Genomic DNA, 23863 nt, shown 5'->3' on the forward strand with positions numbered 1-23863 from the left:
GCGTGTGAATTTCTAATTGCATGTAACAAACAAATGATTGACAGTGTTCGTGCAAATTTGAGCTGTTTTTGTCCTCGTCTTGTGAGTGAATTATTCTAGGATATCTCCTTTACGTTTGGTATGTTTAGAAAACCAACCACAATTTGTTTTGAGTTAGCTTCAAACAATGATGGAAATCACGCTGCATATTTCCTCATCCTGTGATGACAATGTCTCACTGCGCTCAATTGCAAGACATCCAATTTGAGTCATAACTTGCACAATAATTGATTGTAGCAATTTTGCTGCAATAACAAGCCATTACTTTACTTTGGAAGGACATTAATGCACTGCAATTTTCCATTTTCCAGTTTATCTCACTTGGTAGGCTAATAAACGTTGGCACAGAAACCTTTTCCTTTTGGGCATGATTTGTTGGAACCACTTTTCACTAAACCAGCAATCAACTGAATGCACCTTGGAATGATGAAAGTTTGATACAAGCCTTATAAAAGGGTTGCAAATGCATCATATATTTTGCATTGAAATAATCTTTTTGTTGAACAACCGTATATTTAATTTTCAAAATAGCAGAAACAATACACTTTCTTAAAGTTGGTACATGGCAGCACATACCATCTTGGATTTTACTTGACTGTGATTCTAGAATCCAACCAAAACAATGAGGAACAATTGAAACCTCGAATGTAAAATCGTGACACTTTCGAAGCTAAACGGGTAACAATGAGATCTGTCGATTTATTGCAATTGGTTGAGGCAATTATGAGGCTACAGTCTTCTCTGTCCAATGCAATCTTTCATAATTTTGTCATTTAAATTGATTGATTGTGGAGATCGTTATCCTCGGACTGAAACAGCTTTTTTGAGAGAGTCCTGGCATGTTTCACATGCTAGTATATACTTTAAACTACTGATGCAGGACCCAACAAGATTGACATGGTAAAGTTTTCGATTGGTGTGCTTTGTGAATTATTAGGTGATGTTGTGTGGAGAACTGTCCTGATATGCGTTGTTAAAGCGCGCACACCGAGAGTCGAACCAGCGTTGCTTGATCTTGAAATGTCTTCGTTAGTAGTCTGGGCTAACCCAACAGAGCTATCTGGGTGGACTCCACACCAGAAAACACATCAGACAACTGAGTATCTGAGTTAAAATAGGAGAATTTGCAGTCGTCGAGTTCGGAAAGATAAAATCCAGTTTGACGGAAATGAGGTGATGGAAATTAGCGGCGATCAAAAGTATCCGCTCGATATCGTGTTGGTCATCGAAGGAAGTCTGCCTCCTGACAAACGCCTTAGCTGCCCATCCGGAGAATGTAGTGTTAGTGCTTCTGCATGACGAGTCTAAGCCAATGCGTAAGCTCGCAGTTCATCGGATCCAGAAAGCAAGGGACGAGTATACACAGGTGAGATACGTCGTTTCGAAATTCCCAAAATAAACTTTGAGTACTTAGACTTGACAACAAACTCGTTGATCCGGTGGAGCGAGCAGAAACTCACTGAGCCACCAATTCTACGCAATTTCAGCATCCAACAGAACAGCTCACGAAGCGTTTCGTCGAGACCGATTTTTGTTTTCGTCGAGACGGTCGAGGCACATTATTTTTTGAAGCACTTTTTCAATGAACCCTATTCAACTTTATGCAGCTTTGCAAGTTGAAAGATTAATAGAAACTCCACAAACTTGTTGTGGATGCATCAGATATTGAATTGAAAAGTCTTTCCATTAAACAAATATGAATTCAACTTTCCACTTTGGTTCTGCTTTTCCAGTTTGCTTCTGAAACGAATTGAGTCAATCCTGGACAATTTTGAGTCGTTGAACACGAATATCAAGTAAAACTTGTTGTTTGGCTGGTTTTCGAGATATAGCATCATGCCAAACTGTGCATTACCTGCAGATTAGGTAATCAGCTCTCGTCAACTTACTTACTGGGATGTAACTGTCAACTCAGCAGTCTGTGGCTTGACTGTGGCTCTAAAGCGAATTTTTTTCTCAAAATTCTGGTGGAGTATATGATGAGCATGGTGAGCAATTTCACCAAAACATATCTACAATGAAGAAGAGATGCCAGAAATAACGGAACCATTCCATGCTTAGTCACTTTTGCAAGTTGATATATGTAGGAAATAATTCTCTATAAACCGCATACAAACGAATGGATTCAGCGTCCAAGCATACATAAGAATTAATTATTTTCATCTCGGAAGCAAATAAATTTTGAAAAATTGTTGACTAGTGTAATTGGACGAAAAAGTAGTCCGGCAAAAATAAGTTGATGCAAAAGAGATGTCAGATTCAAGGTTCTTCTCTCGTTTGACTTGCAGTAGCTTAGATTGGCAATGCCTCCTCGTGCAGCCAAGATACGGTAGTTGGGTCCAGTTGTCGAATACCAGTGATTCCACTTGGGGGTCGTAAGATGGGACATTCGTGGAGTATGTGTTGCATTGTTTGTTCTACCGCTCCGCAGACACATATCGGCGAATTATGCAACCCCCACCTAAACAAATTAGCTCCAGTACAGCCAACGTCACATCTGATCCTGTTCAATGTGACCCATGCCTTTCTTGAGAGGTCTGCTCCAGGAGGGATGGAGAGTGCTGGCATAACTGAAAACTGGGGAGGGATATGTGGCAGCTCGTTCCATTCTTGGGTCCATGTTTCCATGCAGCTGAAGTTCTTATCCACAAGTTGTGTAGCATATCGATGGAATGGGCGCCTTGATGATAGGCGTTGAGGTCTGACTGGTCCATTTGTTTGGGAGTGACTGTAGAGAAGGTGTTGAGGATCGAGTATCGCATGTAGAGCCAGTTTGTGAGAGGCTTCTTCCCTACGGACATGAGCAGGAGCAATGCCAGCCAAAGTTGGCAGATAAGCAGTAGGTGTGGGGCGGAGACAGCCAGTGATGATGCGCAAGGTGTCGTTAATGCACACATCCATCTTTTTTGTGTGTCTGCTGCGGTTCCATACAGCTGAGGCATATTCGGCTGAGCTGTAGACCAAGGCTAGTGCACTTGTACGCAAGGTTGATGCTCGGGCTCCCCATCCTGTTCCTGCTAGGCTTCTCAAGAGGTTATTTCGCGAGGTAACCTTGGCACGGAGTGACTCGATGTGGGGTCTGTAGGTCAACTGCCGGTCAAGTTTTACTCCAAGGTAAGTTGGGTTTGCAGTGTATGGTAAAGGATTTCCTTTTAGCGAGACAGACAGTTGACGCTGAGATTCCCGATTATTTAGAGGGAAAGCAGAGATTGTTGTTTTCGACGCATTCAGTTTGAGCCTCCACTTGTCCAGATAGTCAGCCACCAGTTTCAGGTCAGTTTCAAGTTTTCTTTCCACCTCATGCCAGTTCCTGTGAGCATATAGAAGAGCTAGATCATCCGCATAGCCATACTGTTGCGATGTAGTGCATGGGAGGTAGGGTGGCTCTTATTTGGCAAAAAATGAAAAAAATTTGAATTTTGTGTGGGACACCCTTTGAAAAGGTGAGGTTGTCAGAAAAAATAACTCCTGCAAAAAATGTTTGATTTTGAAATTGATTTAGAGGTGGCCCTCCCCCCCTAAAGTTTTGCGCCCTCCTCCCAAATACCAAATCTGCATATCTCAAAAACTGCTTGAGCTAGAGATACGGTTTTTGTGTCAAAAGATGCAGAAAGCATGATTTCCTATGTGCTTTCTGAACAGTGATTGCGTCTATCTTGAGTAGAAAAGCAGTTATTTAGAAAAAACCTGTTTTCGGTATTCTAGCACAAAACAGTGCTAAACAAGTATTGTGGCCCAAGCTATTCAATAAACAAAGTTCATAAACTAACCTGTAAAACTGGTAAAGTAATAAACGAAATAAGTATTCCTAAACTTTTATGCATTCATGCATAGCTAAAATGCCCGTTTTTTGTCATATTCCTTGGAGAAACTCCTGAGCGTGGAATCCGCTTTCAAGCTTCAGGTGCTATGCATCGCACTTGTTGGATGGCGAAGGCGATTTATGCAAAAGCTTGGTCTGCATTTATGGTATCTGTCTGAAGAAATGGTTGAACTAGCCTTGTTTGACTCTCGATTGTCTGTGGAAAGTAAAAAGCTAATGGTGGCAACCATGTTAAATGAAACAGCAGAACGTCCACCAAGGAGACGAAGCATCAAAGTAGATGCGTTTCTTAGCAATAAGGGTCTAGAACAGTATTGCACCTCTAATTCAAAATGGCTTCAGCTGTTGGGTGAAGATGAAGCAAAAATTAGACTTTCAAAGGATCCTGCTCATTGGACTGAAGATGGTGCATTTATTCAAGGTTTACACATGGCGAAGGGACTTTCAGTAGTCAATGACAAAGCAGAGAGAGGAGTTGCTCTCAGTCTAATCCCGGATTTTAACAAACTCTCAACTGAAGATGAGTACCAACTTCAGTTTCTTTTGCAAGTTGTTACTGAACACAGGAAACTGTTGAATCCAAATTCCAACAAGAACAATATTGTCGATTCTTCTTCGTTTAAACCTTCTTTGTTACTCCAGGGGTCAAGGGGCTCTATCTTTTACCACCCTTGGGCAGTGCCGATGTGGTTTAGATGCTTGAGCAGGTGTCGAGTAGCAATTGCATTGATTCGTCATCCAGTTCAAGCAGACCACGCGCACCATTTGGCGCAGTTACAGATGGTGTGGTCAGTGGTTTGTTCCTCTATGCCACACTCTCAGATTGCGGATGGAGCCATCCCCAATTTGTGCATATTTGAGCGGAATAGTCTGACTCCAGTAGCCCAGTACGCAGGCGGTTGTGCCACACCCAGGCCTTCCTTGGCAAATTATGCATTCTGGTTGGATGGGGGCTGGTGTCGAAGATAAAACTTTAGAGCCTTGAGGAGTTCTTCTTCCTCTCTGAGCTCCATTTGTTGTCCTCCCAGGTAGCCGCGCTGATGGATTGGTTTTCAGCGGTTTTCATCAGGAGTTGTGCGTCACATACAAATGGGTGTCTCGATTTCAGTTGGCGAGGATTCTCGATTGCTCGCTCACAGACTTGTAGAGACTTGAGTGGAGCAAGTGGTTGGGGTTCGTAATGCCGAGAAAGAGACAGGATGGCTTCTTCGCGACAAAACTCAGTTGGTTGGTTGCCTGCAAGGACAGGGAAATTGTCCGATTGTGTAGGTCGCAGACATCCTGTCACGATACGCAAGGCAATATGTAAAATATTGTCGATAATATCGCTTCTTGCAGTACTGACCAGAATTACATTTTGAAATGAATATCGTTACCAGTGTTCCCTCTAAGGTGCAAAAATTAAGAAAAAAAACGAAATTTTATAGACGGTTTCGTGGTCACAAAAAAGGTTGTAAAATCAAGATTTGGTCAAATGCGTTTTTTCTAAATAACTGCTTTTCTACTCAAGATAGATGCATTCAATGTTCAGAAAGCAGATAGAAAACCATGTTTTTTGCATCTTTTAAAACAAAAACCGTATCTCTAGCTCAAGTGGTTTTCGAGATACGCAGATTTGGTATTTCGAGGGAGGGCACGGAACTTTAGGGGGGGAGGGCCACCTCTAAATCAACTTCAAATTAAAAAAAAATTTGCAAGAGTTATTTTTTCTGACAACCTCACCATTTGAAAGGGTGTCCCATGCAAAATTCAAAAACTCAATTTTAAGAGCCACCCTAATGGGAGGTCACTTATATAGATATTAAATAGGAGTGGCGATAGTGTTGACCCTTGGGGGACGCCATTTTTCAGGCGGCGTGGTCTGCTGGGTTTTCCCTCGTTGGTATGCAGTATGAAGGTACGGTTCGAGATGGTCTCTACCAGAAACTTAACCATGTGTCGGTCAGGAATGAGTTGTAATAGTTTCATAGTAAGACCACGGTGCCACACAGTGTCATAGGCTGCTGTAAGATCCACTAGGACAACACCCACCTTCTCACGGGCTTCAAAGCCACTTTCGATGTCATCAGTAAGCTTGACAACCTGGTCAGTTGTGCATCGGCCGCGTCGGAATCCAGCTTGTTCTTCTGGCAGTTTTGGGTCAACGATTGGTTCGAGTCTGCTCAGTAAGAGACGCTCAAGTAACTTGTATGGCACACAGAGCAGGGAAATGGGCCTGTAACTTTTAGGATTATCAGCTGGCTTGTTGGGCTTTCTAATGGCTATGATGTTAGCTTTCCTCCAGATCTTTGGGAGGAGCAACTTCTTTAGGCAGAATGACATGAACTGTCGCAGCCACTCTCTTGCGAGTGGTCCAATATGTTTAATTAGCTCTGGTGGGATTTTGTCTGGGCCTTGTGATTTGCCAGTTTTTAGGTGTTTGATGGCTGCGTCTAACTCAGAGATGTTAAAAGAGGTAGATAGGAAACAGCTTGAGCTGGGTACCTTCCATAGTTGGTTGATTTCATTTTTCACTGCTCTGGCATGCGCTTTATCAGCTCCTTGATATTGGCCATTTGCGAGAAGTTGTTTCGCTATGGAGTTGGCCGTTATAGGGCATGGCTTTGGTTTCGTGGTCCTGCCTGTGAGGCGGTTGAGCGTTGACCAGGCTTTCCGACTTGAGTGGGTGAAGTCTATTCCAGCGACGGATTCCTCCCATCTCTCTCTTTTTTTCCTGTTGATGCAGTCTGTTAAGTCAGTAGCGGCTGCCGCAGCTGCCAAGCCAGGTTCGGATGACATAAAAATATCATATTTTTGCTGACATTCGTTATCCCAGGTTGGGATAAAATTTCTCCTGCAGCTCCTTGGGATGGATAGCTTGGCTGCCTTGATGAGGTGTTGACAGAATTTTTTGTATGCTGCGTCCACTCCTACGGTGTTTGCTTCAGGAATCTGGTTACATTGCTGCTCTACAAGGTCGGTTTACTTTTCCCAGTCCGCTTTCCGAAAGTTCCATCTTGGGATGTATTTGGTTGGTACTGGTCGAATTGGGTTAGAAGGGACAATCAGTGAGGGTCGGTGTTGGGACCGAGGGAATTTCTCCAGTACAGCGCGATGCGGGAGGATTCCGCCAAGCTTCACAAAGGCCAAATCGGGGTTAGATGTGGTACCCCATCTGGCAGAGCGGAAACTATCAGGTTGTTTTGGGTCGTGCAGAAGTTGAGCCTCTACGAGGGATGCCCAATTTTCCAAAGCTGTCCCATCAGAGTTAGTGATGTTATAACCCCATTGAATGCTGTGGCAGTTGAAGTCGCCAGCGTACATGCATGGGGAACTGAAGTTCGGGATCGAATCGTTCAGAAATCTTGTCTGTGGTGACTTGTAGACGTTAACAACGCATACGCTCTCGATAGTAGTAGCGACCCACTCTATGTCTGAGTCACTATCATCAGAAGAGGACACATGTGACCAAGTTGCAGCACTGTGCACAAACGTCGCAACTCCATGGATTTTACTAAGAGTGTAGGAGGCAAGTTGGAAGCCCGTTATCTTCAGGCGCGAAACATCCACACAGTGAGTTTCTTGGAGCAGGATGGCAGTCGGTCGATTCAAGGTAATTTTTTGAGATTGGGACACTTCTTCACCAGTAGTTTATAAAACACCACATGCGCTCCAAGTTGAAACGATGTTGATCTGGCTTTTCATTGTTGCACATCTTGAGTCATTTAAGCAGAAATCGAATAAAAATCTTTCCAGGATATCTCCAGTAGGTTTTGTATGTTATAAAAACAACCTACGATTTGTTTTGAGTTAGATGCAAACAATGATGGAAATCACGCTGCATATTTCCTTATCCTGGGATACAAATGTTTTACTGCGCTCGATTGTGGGTCGTCCAACTTGAGTCATAACGTGCACGATCATTTATTGTAGCAAGTCTGCTGCAGTAACAAGCCAATGATGCCATTACATTATTTGGAACGACTTTAATGCACTTCTTGCAATTTTCCATTTTTTAATATTGATCAATTATGTCACTTGGTAATAAATGTTGGGACAGAAACCTTTTCCTTTTGGACATAATTTGTAGAAACCACTTTTTACTAAGCCAGCAATCAACTAAATGCGCCTTGAAATGGTAAAGTTTGATACAAACCCCATAAATGGGTTGTGAATGCATCATATATTTTGTATTGAAATAATCTTTTGATTGAACAAACGTATATTCAGTTTTCGAAACGGCAGAAGCAATTCACTTTCAGTTGGTACATGGCAGCAAAGGCCATCTTGGATTTTAAATCTCGAAAATAGTTTTGATTGTGACACTAGAATCCGACCGAAAGTAAGGAAAAAGTAAACCTTGAATGTAAAATCATGACACATTCGAGGCCCATTGGGTAACAATTAGATTTGTCGATTTATTACAGTTGGTTCAGGAATTTATGGCTCTTCTTTTCAGTGAGTGGGCCTAAAATCTTTTGCGATGGTTTTTTAAACTACGCGCTCAAGAGGTGGGACATGGAAGCATAAAGTTTGAACCACAAAGTCTTTGAATGTAGAGAAAATAAAATTTTCACTTTCACAGATGTAGTAAAATATATAATTCTTGATATTGTCTAGTGAAGAATATTTAGTATACAGACAATGCAGTAATTTACATTAGAACCGGCCGTCCATGAGCTGTTTTGCTTCAGTGCTTATGCTTTAATTTGTTTTAATCTTTAAATTTCATCTAGCGCTTAAGTTGTGCCAAAGGTTTTGAATTCAGATTGAAAACATCTTACTTTGGTTCTGCAATCGTGTATGAACCAATTCCGTCTTGGAGCACGTTTTATGAGTCAATCTCTCCAGAATATCAAAACAACTCACGATTTGTTTTGAGTTAGCTGCAAACAATGATGTCACGCTGCATCCTTCCTCGTCATGTGACGGAAATGTCGCACTGCGCTCGATTGCAAGTCATCCAATTTGAGTTATAACTTGCACAATCCTTTATTGTAGCAAGTTTGCTGCAATATCAAGTCATTACTTAAGTTTGGAACGACTTTAATGCACTTCTTGCAATTTTCCATTTCTCAATTTATCTCACTTGGTGGCAAACGTTGGCACAGAAGCCTTTTCATTTTGGGCATAATTTGTAGAGACCACTTTTCATTAAACTAGAAAATGAAAACTGCAAACACACCCAGGGAATGAGCAATTCCTTTACAAGTTGAAATAGCAATATTTGAAAAGCAAATTCTATTGCAAATGTAACATTTTTGATATCAGTAAAATGAACCGAAGTAGATTGTAGGCTACTGTCGACTGCAATCCTTAATAATTATTTCATTTAAATTGATGGATTGTGGAGATCGGTATCCTCGGACTGAAACAGCTTCTTTGAGAGCTTAGTCCTGTCATGTTCCACATACTAGTATATACTTTAAACCGCTGATGCAGTGATGCAGGACCCACCAAGAATATGCGTTGTTAAAGCTCGCACACCAAGAGTCGAACCAGCGCTGCTTGATCTTGAAATGTCTTCGTTAGTACTCTGGGCTAACCCAACTGAGCTGTCTGGGTGGACTCCGCACCAGAAAACACATCAGACAACTGAGTATCGGAGTTTATGAACAGTGTTTGCGTACGGGAAGAGATACTTTTGTGTCAACTTTTCGAATTGCCATTCAGCAAAGTGCCTTGCTAGAACACATGAGCCTGATTTCGCTGGGTGTCGCACCTCGGTTCTTCCAGCGTTTTACAGACATTCACACAACTCACTCCAACAATAACAAATGTTGCTTGCTCATCGAATGAAACAAAAATAAGTTGTCATCTGTAAAGCTTGTTTTCGATTGGTGTGCTTTGTGAATTATTAGGTGATGTTTTGTGGAGAACTGTCCTGATATGCGTTGTTAAAGCGCGCACACCGAGAATCGAACCAGCGCTGCTTGATCTTGAAATGTCTTCGTTAGTAGTCTGGGCTAACTCAACTGATCTATCTGGGTGGACTCCACACCAGAAAACACATCAGACAACTGAGTATCTGAGTTTATGAACAGCGGTTGCGGACGGGAAGTAAAATTTTGGAGTCAACTTTTCGAATTGTTGAATTGTCAGCAAAGTGCCTTGCTACAACACATGTGCCTGATTTCGCTGGGTGTCGCACCTCGGTTCTTCCAGCGTCCTACAGACATTCACACAACTCACTCCCACAATAACAAATGTTGCTTGCTCATCGAATGAAACAAAAATAAGTTGTCATCTGTGAAGCTTGTTTTATTTAAAACTTTTCAATGTTTTTTACTCACGTTTAGGGCTGTTTAAAACAAAACTTGAGATTATTTTTCCTTTGAAAAATTTGTTGTTTTAATTTTGTTTTAAATTAAACTCGATGTACAAAGCGATAATTTGTAATAAACTATTGTTCCATTTCATTATTGATTCTGAAGACAAAACATTTCAATAAAAGCTTCAGATTCTCCAACGTTTCACTGACTTTGGAATATTAGGAAATAAAAATAATTGCTAACCAACTTCAATTGGCAAATTAAAAAATGTTTCAACGTTTTCTAACGTTGCTATTCCGTAAAGTAAAGATTCGTTCTGTCTATGCTTGTGAGTTGAAAAACTTTTTTCCAAGAACATTTCACGTGATTTCACGTGATTACACATTTCACGGACTGCTCACGTGATCACTGCTATGAAACGCGAGATGCTGAACGCTTCTGCACAGTCGGCTAGTTGGTTGGCCTTGGTCTGAATCCAGTGTTGGTCAAATTGGGTTCCTCAAGATTACACTTGCTGTGTTATTTCGTTGATGAGGATGAGTTAGAGTTAGAACAATAATGTATCAATCCATCGTATATGAGTTTGCATCATTTGATGTTAAACAAGGTGGTTTGTCGACATGAAACATGGAGATCAATGAGCCGCAGTCGAAACTATTATTCAAATCAAGCTTTTGTGTTGGTTTGTTCAATGTAAATTTATGTTGTTTGATTTGTCTTGTTTACTTTGATAAGGAAGAGAGATGTTTATGACTCACAATTGTGTTTTGTAGCCTCAACTACCTTATTAAGTTTTATTTTAATTTGGTGATTAACAGTTAATAAAAAAATGTTTTTCCAACAAAATGAAGAAGAAAACACAACACCTTCAACTGAAGAAACTGGGCCACCATTACCAGGAAATTCCGGTTAGTTCGTTTTGACAAATATGTTTAAGAAATTGTTCAAATATCGTGGTACGCTCGAAAGTCGCCGATTCGACACCACTCAAGGACACGCTGCTGTGTTTTGCATTTCCAAAATGACCTGATTTCCGACCATCAAATTTTTATAGTAATACAGCAAGCGATATGAAGAGTGTGGCTGTGTTATAGTAAAACACAAACATGGTCCAAGCGCTGTCACTTGTGTCCAAGGTTAAATTCAAGGAACGATGTTTTCTTACAGAACAACGTCAGATCAATGTATTGAACGTCCATCATCATCATCATATTGATCAACAATTGGTCCAGGTTCATAACCAGCAGAACATAACGAAGATTGTTCATCAACCCGAACAAACCAATGTTCAATCTGGAGATCAGGAAGGTTTGTGAAATGTTCAAGTGCAGAATTATAAAAGATGAATAGATTTCAACAATGATGACAAATGAGACTAAATTAAAAACGAGGCTTGTACATTTGACGTCTTTATGTTGTACCATCAAAGTTTGAGTGATTTCTGTGATTTAAATAAAAATCAATTTCCATTTAAACACCAAAAAAGAAAGTGGAGAGTTGAAATATGACGTCATCACAACAGTAACCAAAATTACGTCATAATGTTTAATCATAATGTGCATCATTTCATAAAGCAGTGGTTCCCAACATTTATTACAAGACGTTGTTGTTTTAACATGGGCTCTTGATCTATGTCATCGTGACGTACCTATCGGCTTTTCTATGCCTTTCCACTTAACATTTCAGTTGAAGGTTCAGCTTCCAAAATATTTTACAAATGTTAGAGCTTTGAAAGAGCGTTTGCCTTGCTGAGCCACAATCGCACAAAGTCAAGTAGCATGAAGGATTCAACATGTTTATTACTCATTTGTGTATGTCGCTTTGCTTTAAGTGACTGTCTTACAAATGTACTGATTGGATTAATCTTACAAATGCAATCTCAATTCATAGCTGAGAGTAACTAATAGAATTATGTAAAGAAATAAATTTTTATTATTACATTTTTTATTCAAAAGTGTTAATTTAGTTGAAATACGTGTTGCACTTATTCAGATCCAAGCAAAGCCTTCGATAAACTGAAGGAAACAACTGGTCAACTCTACAAATCGGAATTTGATGTGGATGTGGAGAGGTTCGACATTCCGGCATCGAGTTTGCCAGAAGTTCATCCTGAGCTTCTGTCAGTCGACTTCTACGAGGGAAGGTTCATTCCTAACGACAACCAGTATGATCCCAAAACCAGACAAATTCAATTTGAAGAATCCGATAAAAAAGTTTCGATTGATGAATTAATTTTACGCATCAAGTCAAAAAGCTTCATATCAATCGTCGGTTACCCTGGGGCAGGAAAGACAACGTTATCAAAGCGTCTGGCAAGGCGTCTAGATCAAACTAGAGACTTTCTCGTTCTGAGGATACCTTTTATGATCATGAATGATTGCGATGATGAGAAATTAACTTTGAAGGAATTTTTACTTGGAGATATAAATTTTGACTTCAATACAGAAGAAAAAAAGTTTGTATTTAATTGGATAAAAAATCATACCCAAAATTGTTTTTTCATCTTTGACGGATTCGACCAGGTGAACTGGAATTTGATGGATAAAGTGAAAAGATCGAATTACGACACTTTACTCACCTGCCAGGAGCTTGTGTCGAATCTGTGTCGAAGAACTTTTTTACCTAATTGCCACATTGTGTTCACCTCACGACCACACGCCATGCTCACAATTCCTAAAAAGTGTCGACCTAAGCAAACGTATGTTATTGGAGAGTTAACGTCCAAAAACATGAAAAAGTTAGTTGATGCTTTGATAAATGATGAACAAAAATCAAATAAAATTTTGAACAAACTAACTGTAGAAACCCCTCATTTAGATTCCTTGTGCCACAATCCTTTGATGTTACAATTATACTTAAGAGCTTGTCTTGATTCATCAGATGAAACTGTAAATATTTCGACTATGACCACGATATTTCAAAGAGTGCTAGGAATTCTCAGAACATCAGAACACACAATTGCTTTATCAGATGAAATTGTCTTTAAACTGTCACGAATCGCGTACAATGCAACAAAAAATGGAACCGTATTAATCACACCTGAAGATCTTCGAAACGAGAATCTTTTAAGTAAGAATGTGCAAGATATTGTCGTTGCATTATTTGCTTCAAATAAACATTGCGGCCTTTTGGAGGGTAACCGACGCTTGTATTTTTCACACCAAACTTTTCAAGAGTTTTTTAGCGCTTTATACATGGTCCATCAAATACCGATAGATAATTTCACTTCATTTGTACAAACTAACCAACTGGTCGATCACTGGTCAGTCGTAGTTCAATTCTTATCCGGACTTCTGTTGGATTCGTGCATGAATGAAGGTAATTATCTTTTATAAACAATGGTTTTTTTATTGTATTAAACTCGAATGCAATTTTACTTGTCTATAATTAATATTGAACAATATGCTTTTCTATTAAACCAGGAATTTTTAACCAGGGTTTCAAAAACCATTGTAAAATGTAGGCGACTGTTACATTTGAACCAATTCTAAAAGGGGTGGGAGAACTGGTTGATGAGTTGAAGGTAGAACCAAAATTGCAAAAGGATAAGAACCACTGTACTAGCTTAAAATCTTTTAAACTAATCTACTAAATTATTTGTTCTGTTTAAAGTTGTGTGCAAAATAACGGAATGGTACAAAGACTATATGCGGGTATACGCAATTGTATAAATATTATGATAAACTACAGAACCTGTAACTTGTTGAACTACGTTGTATAGCTGCATAAACTAATTATGATCATTTTCTTCCGATCTATCGAGTTCTGCAATCAATCAATTTCCTTCAGGTGCATCTACGTCAGCAATGACGCAATCACCACTTCAATTGCCACCTCTGTCTTTTCAAAATGCTTCATGTAGGAATATCTACTGGACCACTTTAAATTTATGCTTGAAATTAGAAAGTGTTGATTTGTATCAAAGTAAAAGTTTTCGCCCAACTGCTTAGACGTATAGTATAGCGGGCGCCAAGCTTGGTTTCGTTGCTTATTTGTTTTTGTTATTGTTTTAGCTACACAGCTGCATTGAGCTATTTCGTCACGGTTGAGAAGGAATTTTACATAAACACTAATCGTTAATTGGTTGTGAAAATCTCAAACTGAGAAAATTAGTTTTTTTTTTCTAGTTTTTTTAGTCTTTGAAGTTTGCATAAATGTCACAAGACACAAAGATTGCTTCTTGTAAAGTTCTGTTGCCTACGAATCATTCTAGCCACTAGGTGACGCTCAATGACCAACTATGTTGGAATTGTGTTACTCAACTGCACAGGTGGAACCAGCGTTGCTGGTTCTTGTTGGTTCTTCAGTTGCAAAGTCGATGAACTCAAAATGATTGAAGCAAACTTCTGTTATTTATTAATTGTTTATTATTGAATGTTGTCTTTTATTGATGGTCAAATGAAGATGAATTCCTGTCCACAAGCAGATGTGTCTTGTCAGGCGTGTCAGTGAGTGTCTGGCCACGACAGTGCATGTCACTTAATGACACTCAGTGCGCTCGAGAAGTTCTTATGTTTATTTCTTTTAGCTTCTTCGATTCCTGCAACCAACCAACAACAACCTTCAATTGACTTCACTTTACCACAAACATCTTTCCAGCAAACACCGTCTTTGCAACCTCTATCAAGTAAGAATATATTTTTCTAACAACATTTAAAGTTAGCCAGTAATGCTGACGTTCAAGTACAGGGTTTAGACACATACGAACCATAACCACCTTCTAAATAAACTTACCCCATCTACATTTACCACGTCTTCACGTTCGCGCTTGGGCGCTAATTCTACTTTTTCTAAGCTCGTTGGCTGTGATTATCCTTGATAAAAACAAATGGAACCAAGTCAAAGACAACTTAATTACACGAAGCCGAGCTACAGAACATTATTAGTCTTCGCTTCGCTTTTACATTTACAACTTCATTGTAGAATTATATAAGTAGCTTGCGAAATCCTAAATTATATTAGTTGTAATAAGTCAAGTCCGCCCCATTAGATCAGTTGGTTAAGCGCCTGACTTTGTACACAAACAGTGAGGTAGTTAACTGTTTTATTTCTCGCTTTTCAGATCTCTTGCAAGATTCTATTCTTCAAGAATCCCATGCTTCAAATCAACCTCAATCATCTTCCCAGGATGCTTCAAATCAACCTCAATCGTCTTCCCAGGATGCTTCAAATCAACCACAATCATCTTCTCAGGATGCTTCAAATCAACCTCAATTGTCTTCCCAGGATGCTTCAAACCAACCACAATCGTCTTCCCAGGATGCTTTAAATCAACTTGAATCATCTTCTCCGGATGCTTCAAATCAACAACAATCATCTTCCCAGGATGCTTCAAGTCAACCACAATCATCTTCCCAGGATGCTTCAAATCAACCACAATCATGTTCCCAGAATGCTTCAAATCAACCTAAATCATCTTCCCAGAATGTTTCAAATCATCCTCAATCATCTTCCCAGGATGCTTCAAATCAACCACAATCGTCTTACCAGGATGCTTTAAATCAAACACACTCATCTTCCCAGGATGCTTCAAATCAACCTCAATCGTTTTCCCAGGATGCCTCAAATCAACCACAATCATCTTCTCAGGATGCTTCAAATCAACCACAATCATCTTCCCAGGATGCTTTAACTGCTTTTCAAAAGTCAAAACCTCAATCCTTGATAAGAAAATTTAAATATTTCACAACAAAAATATTTCCAAGTAAGAAATTAATTATATGATTTTAAATTTATTTATGTTGCTTTAAAACACAAACTTCAACTAAAACAGGTTTTGAAATTTTATTTCACGTAACAATTAGAAAATAAAAGTTTTTTTCAAACGTATCAAGTCTTTGTGCTGTTATTTATGGTTGTGGGCCAAAAATAATTTCAAATAGTAAACTTTTAGGTTTACCACAAATTCAATGAAAATATCAAACTTTACGACTATTGAGTCAATAATACTTTTAAAGAAATAAAAAAGAGTCAAAAGGCATGTAAATTTCACTCTGTGTGGAGCTACATGTACTTGAGAGGTTAACTGTTATTTTTTTATTCACTTTACGACTAGGCCTCGCTTTGTCGCAATAAACGTCACAATAAATTTACCATGTGATTAATTATTGTCGCTATTTGTACTTTTACAGAATCATCTGAAAAAACAGCCAAACCTTCACAACGATTGCAACCATTTTCCTATCCCCGACCAAGTAAGATTAAACTACACAAGGACACATCAGCTATAAAGTGCAAAATTGATGACATTTATAAAAATATCTTGGACTTTTCAATTAGTTTTGGAGTACTTAAACGATCCCGTTCCCTAGTTCAAAAGTAGCCTTCTCACTGGACTACCTATATTGAAGCTGCTGCCGCTACAATATAGAAGTGTACAGGAGCAGGAGTCTGGACATCTAAGGTCTAAGTTTGTGTAACCTATTTGATATCTAAGGTCTGGTTCCAAACATTTGGACTCTGCGCTCAACATAGCGGAGTTATTTACCAAACTTACACGTAAAAAAGAAAGCTAAGTGTAAAACATGAGATTTTAGCCTAAGCTGTATTAATGTGCTAACACCGTGTAAAGTTTAACTATCATTAAATATTTAATTCCTACTTTTATTACTACATAAAAAGTAATTTAATCAACAAAAATTTGAATTACCAAAACTAAAAACTTTTATTGCTCATTTATTAAAGTAAAGTGTGTTGAGTCATGAGGCGCAGAAATTGAATTTTGCCTAAGTTGCACCGGCCCTGCCCGCAAGCAAATATGTGCCACTCAGGACATCTGCAAAATGTTGTCAAGAGTTTGTTCAACAAATTTCATATAAAAATGTTTAAGTTATGGACTAGGCCTACACAAATTTGCAAGACCAAAGCAAATGCGCGTAGATTTTAAGCTGACTAATAATCAAACTGTTCAGCTAGACTTTATACGCCCTGAGTTGTGGCTCAAACATAAAGTTGCAGTGATTTGTTAGCAGACGTAAAATGTTCAAAGATCGCATGACGCAAGCACAACCAAATTATCTATAGCAGTGATTCTCAACCTTTTTGTTTTGGCGGACCCCTTTGGGTACCTTCGAAGCGGTCGCGGACCCTTAAAAGAAATTTATCTGAAATTTTGATATATCGCTTCTCTTATAATGGAATCAAATGTTTCATAAGTTTCGAAGCCACACACTTAGAAGAATTTGCTGAACTCGCAACAAATTTATGACGATTGATGACATTGACGAAGTTATGTTATGAGCTTTATGTTGGCAGACAGCATCAAAAATCAGTAATCTACAGTAGAAATCGGTTAATCCGGATTCGATTTGACCGGTGATTCCATCCGGATTAGGCGAAGGTCCGGATTAACCGATGACGGTTCTATCAAGCCTGACGTTACCTAGATACAAGGGTATCGGTAAAAATCACCGAAATTGAACGCATTAGTGTGGTCATCTGCCAATTCCGAGACGCGCGATCACCACATTAGCGACCCAGTGATAGAGTTCTTTTGAAATGCAGTATGCATGTAAAATGAATGTATTTTTAGACTTTGCGTCTAACGCAAGAACACACTGGCAAAAGTTACATCTTTAGACATGCGTGTCGGAATAATCTGTAGTCACTCAAAACTTTTGAAAACAGTAACCGAAGACGAGTTCCTATGGAAAACTTACAAAAAATCGGGCAAATCCGGATAAAGCGATAGAGAAAGCGCAACTTTTGTCCGGAATAGGCAAAGATCCGGATTAAATAATCCGGATAATCCAAAGCTGTTTCTCAAGAAAAAGATTACGAATCATTTGTACTTCCAGTTTTATCCGGATTAACCGAGTTCTACTGTATATGTTGATTTTATGTTTTTCTATAAATTTTTATCACAAATCAATATAATTTTGCCACCGTTACCAAGAATTTCTCCATTTTTTCATTTCTAATCAATATTAATTCGTTATAATCTTTGTCATTGCAAAACTGTGAGTGGTGATAGACTGCTGCTAAGTTAAGCATTGTTCAATAGACTGCTGTCTCAACAGAATTAATTTGAACATAACCTTATTAAAAAACTAATTCATTTATATGATATTTTTTTAGTTAGGAAACTAAACTTTTGTGCAACGTCCTTTGAAAGTTCAAAGAACATCGCACCAGTGCGTTGGGAAGTACAGTTTGAAAATCACGGTAATACACAAATAAAGTACAACCAACCAATTTTTAAATTTCGTTACTTATCAATCATTCTGCAAATTTGGAAGCTTTCACGGACCCCTTGAAATTGCTTCGCGGACCCCTAGGGGTCCGCGGACCCCCGGTTGAAAACCACTGATCTATAGCTTCCTTTTAAGGCTCTCATAACCTTGTTCCATTTCTGTCAGCCGTACTCCCGCTACCCGTTACTTTCCAATTTAAAGTGAAAAAATGGTTATTTTTTGGAGATTTTTTATAGAAACATGCGTGGAAGAATTAAAACAGTCAAAGTATTGTTTGGAGTACAAAATATGCTCATTAAAACGTGAAATAATTGCTGTGCTGTGTTCATAACTATTCAAATCTTTTCCTGATTCTATCAGTTTGATGGTGGTTAACTCTGCAGTGAAAACTAATAATGTGGAGACTCACGCAGTGCAGTAGGGGAAGGTATGGACCCATGACCATACCTGACCCATGAACCACCCCCTTCCAAATTCGAATAAAACCTTATAGTAGATTTTTTATCAACTAAATAAGTTGCATTTAGTTCAATAGTATTTCTTGCAAAGTTCTGGATGGAACCTTCTAAAATTTTGCTAGTTAGAGGGTGGGGTGTGATTTTGAGGTGTTTTGGTATAATTTCTCATTTGCATTTGGAGCTTTACAGAAACTTAAATACAGCTAGCATCGAGATATCAAATTCAGAAATTGTAATGGGCTATATAGTGCTGGATTTAGTACAGTTCATTTAGAGTTTACTTCATTCTAATTAAGTAAAGCTAAGATGGAACTTTGTCACCAACAGTTCTGACCGATGAGCCACCAAAAGTGTTGTCCCTTGAACCACATAGTTCATGGGTTAGCATAATGCTTAATTGAGGGACAATAAACATGTTTCATTTATTTTTTAATTTAGAAATTATTGTGTATTGTAAAGTATTATAAAGTGACTAGCGAAGCTGGTGATGCCTTATCAATTGTTTATTTTCTCCCCCCACCACTTGCAGGAACGACAAAATAAACAGTTGACATTAAAAAGTTTTGAACCGACTTTTCGCAGTTTAATATTGCTTAATCTATTTCTGCAAACTGTTAGCGGTGTGCGCATTTGACAGTGTATTTATTGTATCATAAAAGTTTGCTCTAAACATCTTTAAGGTCAAACTTATCAGAGTGGTTCAAGGGTCCATACCCGGTGGTTCAAGAGTCCAAACGCGTTTGCACCCTTGAACCACTCTGATCACCGTCAATGTTGTCAAATATTTTTGTTGATCCTATAATTATATGTGGTTGCATTTTTTACACAATATACTGAAGTGATCACACTATGTTGTGTGGAAGTTTCGGCATCATAGAGTGATTAGTTAACCAACCATAGCTTTTAATGTGAAAAAGTGGCTCATCAGTCCATACCTTCCCCTAGCTGTTTCAGTGCCCTGCGATTAACAGCGTGACATCAGACTGACAAGATTTTATTTTGCTCTTATTGATATAATATAGTAATCCAAAAAAGTGAAACCAATCAACATACAACGGTTTTCATATTAATTTACCGTCTGCAAATGTTAAACAATATAAAAAGAGGATTTTACCATCTAGAGTGTCACCCAAGAAAAATGCAGATTAATATTGGTGTTAAAGTGTAAGGGAACCAAATCATTACATCGCACCAATGACTGCCGCACTCAGGGGCGCCGGAACGATTTTTGACTGGGGGGGGGGGGGGCAAGATTACGAAAAAAGGGCACTTTTGTTTACTAAAAGGCCAATTTTTTTTCAAGTTTTAAGATAAGATGTAGCGATAATGCTAATCTATCAGCTCACTATGTATTGAGTAATAATAGCCTACAAGTGTCCGGTATACAAAGAAGGGCATCATGTTATATTATAATGATGTAACCTACTGTCAAGCCTTAAAGCAGCCTGCGGCCATGGCCGCTAAGTAGTGCTAGAATGACTGCCGGTGCTACCTCCTCAATCGGCCAAGTTTGGCCGCCGGTCTCTTCTAGCCAATTATTTAATTTCGCAATAGAATGATCGTGGATTGACTGACGAAAATATGTAGTATCAAAGAGTGACGCAAAATTAGGTCAGCGCGTCATAATCGCCACTGTTGCATTGTGCAGGAATATTTGTTATTGATGGAATATATCCATCTGCGATCACCAGCGGTGTAAGTCTTGTTTGTAATTCCTGATGTGTATTTTAACAAAGTCTTAATCCGAAGTGCTAATTTATGTCGACTGGCAATATTGTCGTTTTTATGTCGATTCGATGTTGTCGGACATTGAATCGTTGTTAAAAAGGAGAAATAGGTTAGTTGACGTCCGAGGGGAAAACATTTTTTGATCATATTTTGCAAAAATTATACTTCTTTTAGTAATGTTCTTCACATCATTGAAATACTTATTTTATTACTTTGCCGTCATCGTCAACACATGTCGAACGTACTTTTTCGTTGCTAAAAAGAATTCTAGGGAAGTGGCAAATTTTTTTAAAATCAGCCACATTGGAGACACTCGTGCGAGTGTCGTTAGGGTTAGATGGTCCCGCATCAGTATTGGATTACTATCCCGATAAAGCAGTTATTGCGTGGTGCAACGAATCTATTGTAGGACGTCGCCCAGGCCCAGATTTCAACAACGCTAAGTGATCATTTTAGCATTGTTGCAAGTTTAATTCTATTTACTTGTGCTATCGTTATTTTTATTTTGTATTTTGGCCTCCAAGCACGCAGATTTGGCCGCCGAGAAGGAGCTCCTGGTAGGCCACGATGGCTGCCGAAAAAAAACGAGTTTTAAGGCCTGTAGGCTACTGTGTTGCAAAATTTTGTGCCGTAAATATTATTTTTAGGCAAAAATGAAAGATGATAATCAGGCTAAGAGCGAATAGCAGAAATTGTTATATTGCAAAATGTGCAGTAGCTTACATGACTTTAAAAGGGCACCATTGCCCCCTGCCCTCCCGCTTCCGGCGCCCCTGGCCGCACTATTGGATTAATTATTATCTCACCAGTGACTGCAGCATCTGTTGAATTATCATACTAATGTCTACCGCAGCAGTGTTGACCAGTCAGACCAGATGCTATACGTTACATAAGACTAATTATTATATATTGACTTCAATAGATTAAATTAACAGTATGATATTACTTAGCAAAAGGCGTATGTTGGCTAATGTTACTTGTTTTACCTTCGGTTCTAACGAAAGCTCTGTTTTAATGTTTTTAAAAAGAAAACCTAGTTTTCATCTGAAGCTTCTTCAAACAAATATTTTTAACCAAAATCCTGTACTTTTCTTGCAAAGACAAAAAGTTAAGATTATAAATTTTCCTGACGTTGCCGTAAAGTTACAAGCTGTGAACTGTGAAGAATCGCCTCAAATCGTTTTTTTTTTTCTTACTATCTCGGAAGTACAGAGTGACATTAACTCAAGCACCAAAATCGTCGATTTAGAGTTAGACGATGTGTTTTTTGCTGAGACTGCAAATGTCACACATGAACGCATAGGCGTTCAGAATAAAGTTTAATTTGCTTTTTACTTTTTGTAAAATATTTTAAATCTAATTTAAGAACCAAACAGTTCAATTTATATGAAATGATAATCTTCTAATGAGTAAAGGGGAAGAATGTGATTGTTCATTCCTTGAGGGCATTTGTTAGCTACTCTCAATATTTTGATCTAAAAAATTAGCCAAAAAACGTAAACTTATATCAACTAAACGCAGTAAAATTATTGCTGGGTGAAGAAATTGCAGGTTATATGACGCCGAAATCCCGGCAAAAACTCCCAACTCCTAAACGAGATTATCACAGTTCTGCGTGGAAATCTCAAAACTGGTTCCTGCAATATCAATCAGCGTGTGTGCGCTTGTGTAACCTATTTGCTGTGCTGCTTACTTATTGTCGCTTTACAACATTCAAGGTCTTTTTTATTCTTTAAGCGACAAGGCTCATTTTTAATTGTATATCAGGTTTACGATGTCATCACATTATTACCAGACTTCTTCTCACTGCATTATGCAAGAAAGAACACTATCGAAACTGTTTTTAAAGTCTCTGGTTTGACCCGAACTGGTTAATCCCAAACTGAACTGGAATGAGATCTACCGGTATCAGAGCCGAAGGAGAAACCAATCGGCCACTGTGCTTGTTCACTCCAGCAGTAATAAATAACGCAAATGTGACGTGAACAAAAATGAGATAGACTATATAGGCTACTGAATCTTATTTTTGGATTCGAATTATTCAAATAGTTTAGGATTCGAATCCACTATTCTAAATCGTCCACCCCTAATCCAACACCAGTCACGACTCCTAGGATACATTTTTGGTGTATTGGTGCCATCGCATCAAATGTCGGTACGGAAAAACCAGTCAATTGTGTAGGCTTTTCCTTCAGACAGAAGCAAGCTCCTGAGCTTTCCCAGTACCGATTTAAAACGTCTCTTCATTAAATGCAATTCCCTATTCCTTCCAGTGCTGCGGTGTAGAGACCGTTCTCTGTTGGTAAACACGTGCTTAAGTCCAAACGGAAGGACTCAGCGACTCGCATATCCAAATGCTCGTGTTTTTAAAAGACTCATAAAAATAAATTTCACCTTGAACGTGTTTGCTGTAACAATGTTGAGATGGCAGTGTAAACGAATGATACTACTCGTTTACAAGATCTTTTTCGGCGTTTCAAGTTAGTTGAAATGTGCTTCCTAATGTTACTTCATACAAAAGTAGCGGTAGTGCGCGCTACTTTTGTCCGAGCAGCGGTAGCGAGTAGCGCGCTACTTTCGTCGATTGGTAGCGGTAGCGCGCTTCTTTGGTCCATCCAAGTAGCGGCAGCGGGTAGCGCGCTACTTTAAAAGTGGCGGGTGCCCAGCTTTGGCTATGTAATATAACTTTTAAACACAGATTTAATAATCCTTTTTATAAATCTGCTATCCAAACTTGAGGCGCATATTGCAAGCATGTTTGTACTTTTATAGGTTTTTTAAGGTCAACAACTATCCATTCACTTTCAGAAGAATCCGATGTTTCAACACTCCAACCACCTTCCCAGCAAATCCGATTATCTTCACCTGGTAAAATATATTTTACTCTGTACGTTATATTAGGACTTTGACAACGCTATTGAAAGTAACCTTTAAACACAGGCTGCTTTAATTTTGCACTTTGGGAACGTTCAAATATTACGTAACGCCTTCGAGGGGGAGGGGGGGTTTATGCAAAGCGTTACGTTAGCGTCACATCGGGGGGTTCAAGTAAAACGTTACGTAACGCTTTCGAGTACGGAATGGTAGTTTTTTGTGCTGAATTTGTAGTGAAAAAGCGTTACATGGGGGAGGGGGGGATTGAAAAAAGCGTTACGTTGGCGTTACATGGGGGAGGGGGGGGTCAAAAATTCGGAAAAAAAGCGTTACGTAATATTTGAACGTTCCCTATTCGACTAGTTTATTTTTTTAGCAGGATTATTTGTTTAATTGAGCTGACCTGAAAAACCAGAGTGTGGTAGAAGGAACCGCATCCCTACAATTTTTTGTGTCTTATCTCGAAGACATGTTGGCAACGCAAAGATCCGTAAGCTA

The 23863-nt window shown here is 38.9% G+C and overlaps 1 protein-coding gene across 5 annotated transcripts in view; it reads left to right on the forward strand.

Annotated features, from left to right (window-relative positions):
• Positions 1-23863, forward strand: part of LOC145784470 (protein NLRC5-like) — a 562247-nt gene that overhangs the window by 17367 nt on the left and 521017 nt on the right. For all 5 annotated transcript variants that reach the window (XM_082596319.1, XM_082596326.1, XM_082596352.1 and 2 more), the window contains exons 3-5: positions 14642-14740; positions 16245-16307; positions 23264-23359. In XM_082596319.1, the coding sequence (XP_082452445.1) occupies positions 14642-14740; positions 16245-16307; positions 23264-23359 (258 nt within the window). The remainder of the gene's footprint in view (positions 1-14641; positions 14741-16244; positions 16308-23263; positions 23360-23863) is intronic.

Source organism: Aplidium turbinatum, chromosome 1, assembly GCF_918807975.1.
Source record: "Aplidium turbinatum chromosome 1, kaAplTurb1.1, whole genome shotgun sequence".
NCBI classification, from domain to species: Eukaryota; Metazoa; Chordata; class Ascidiacea; order Aplousobranchia; family Polyclinidae; genus Aplidium; species Aplidium turbinatum.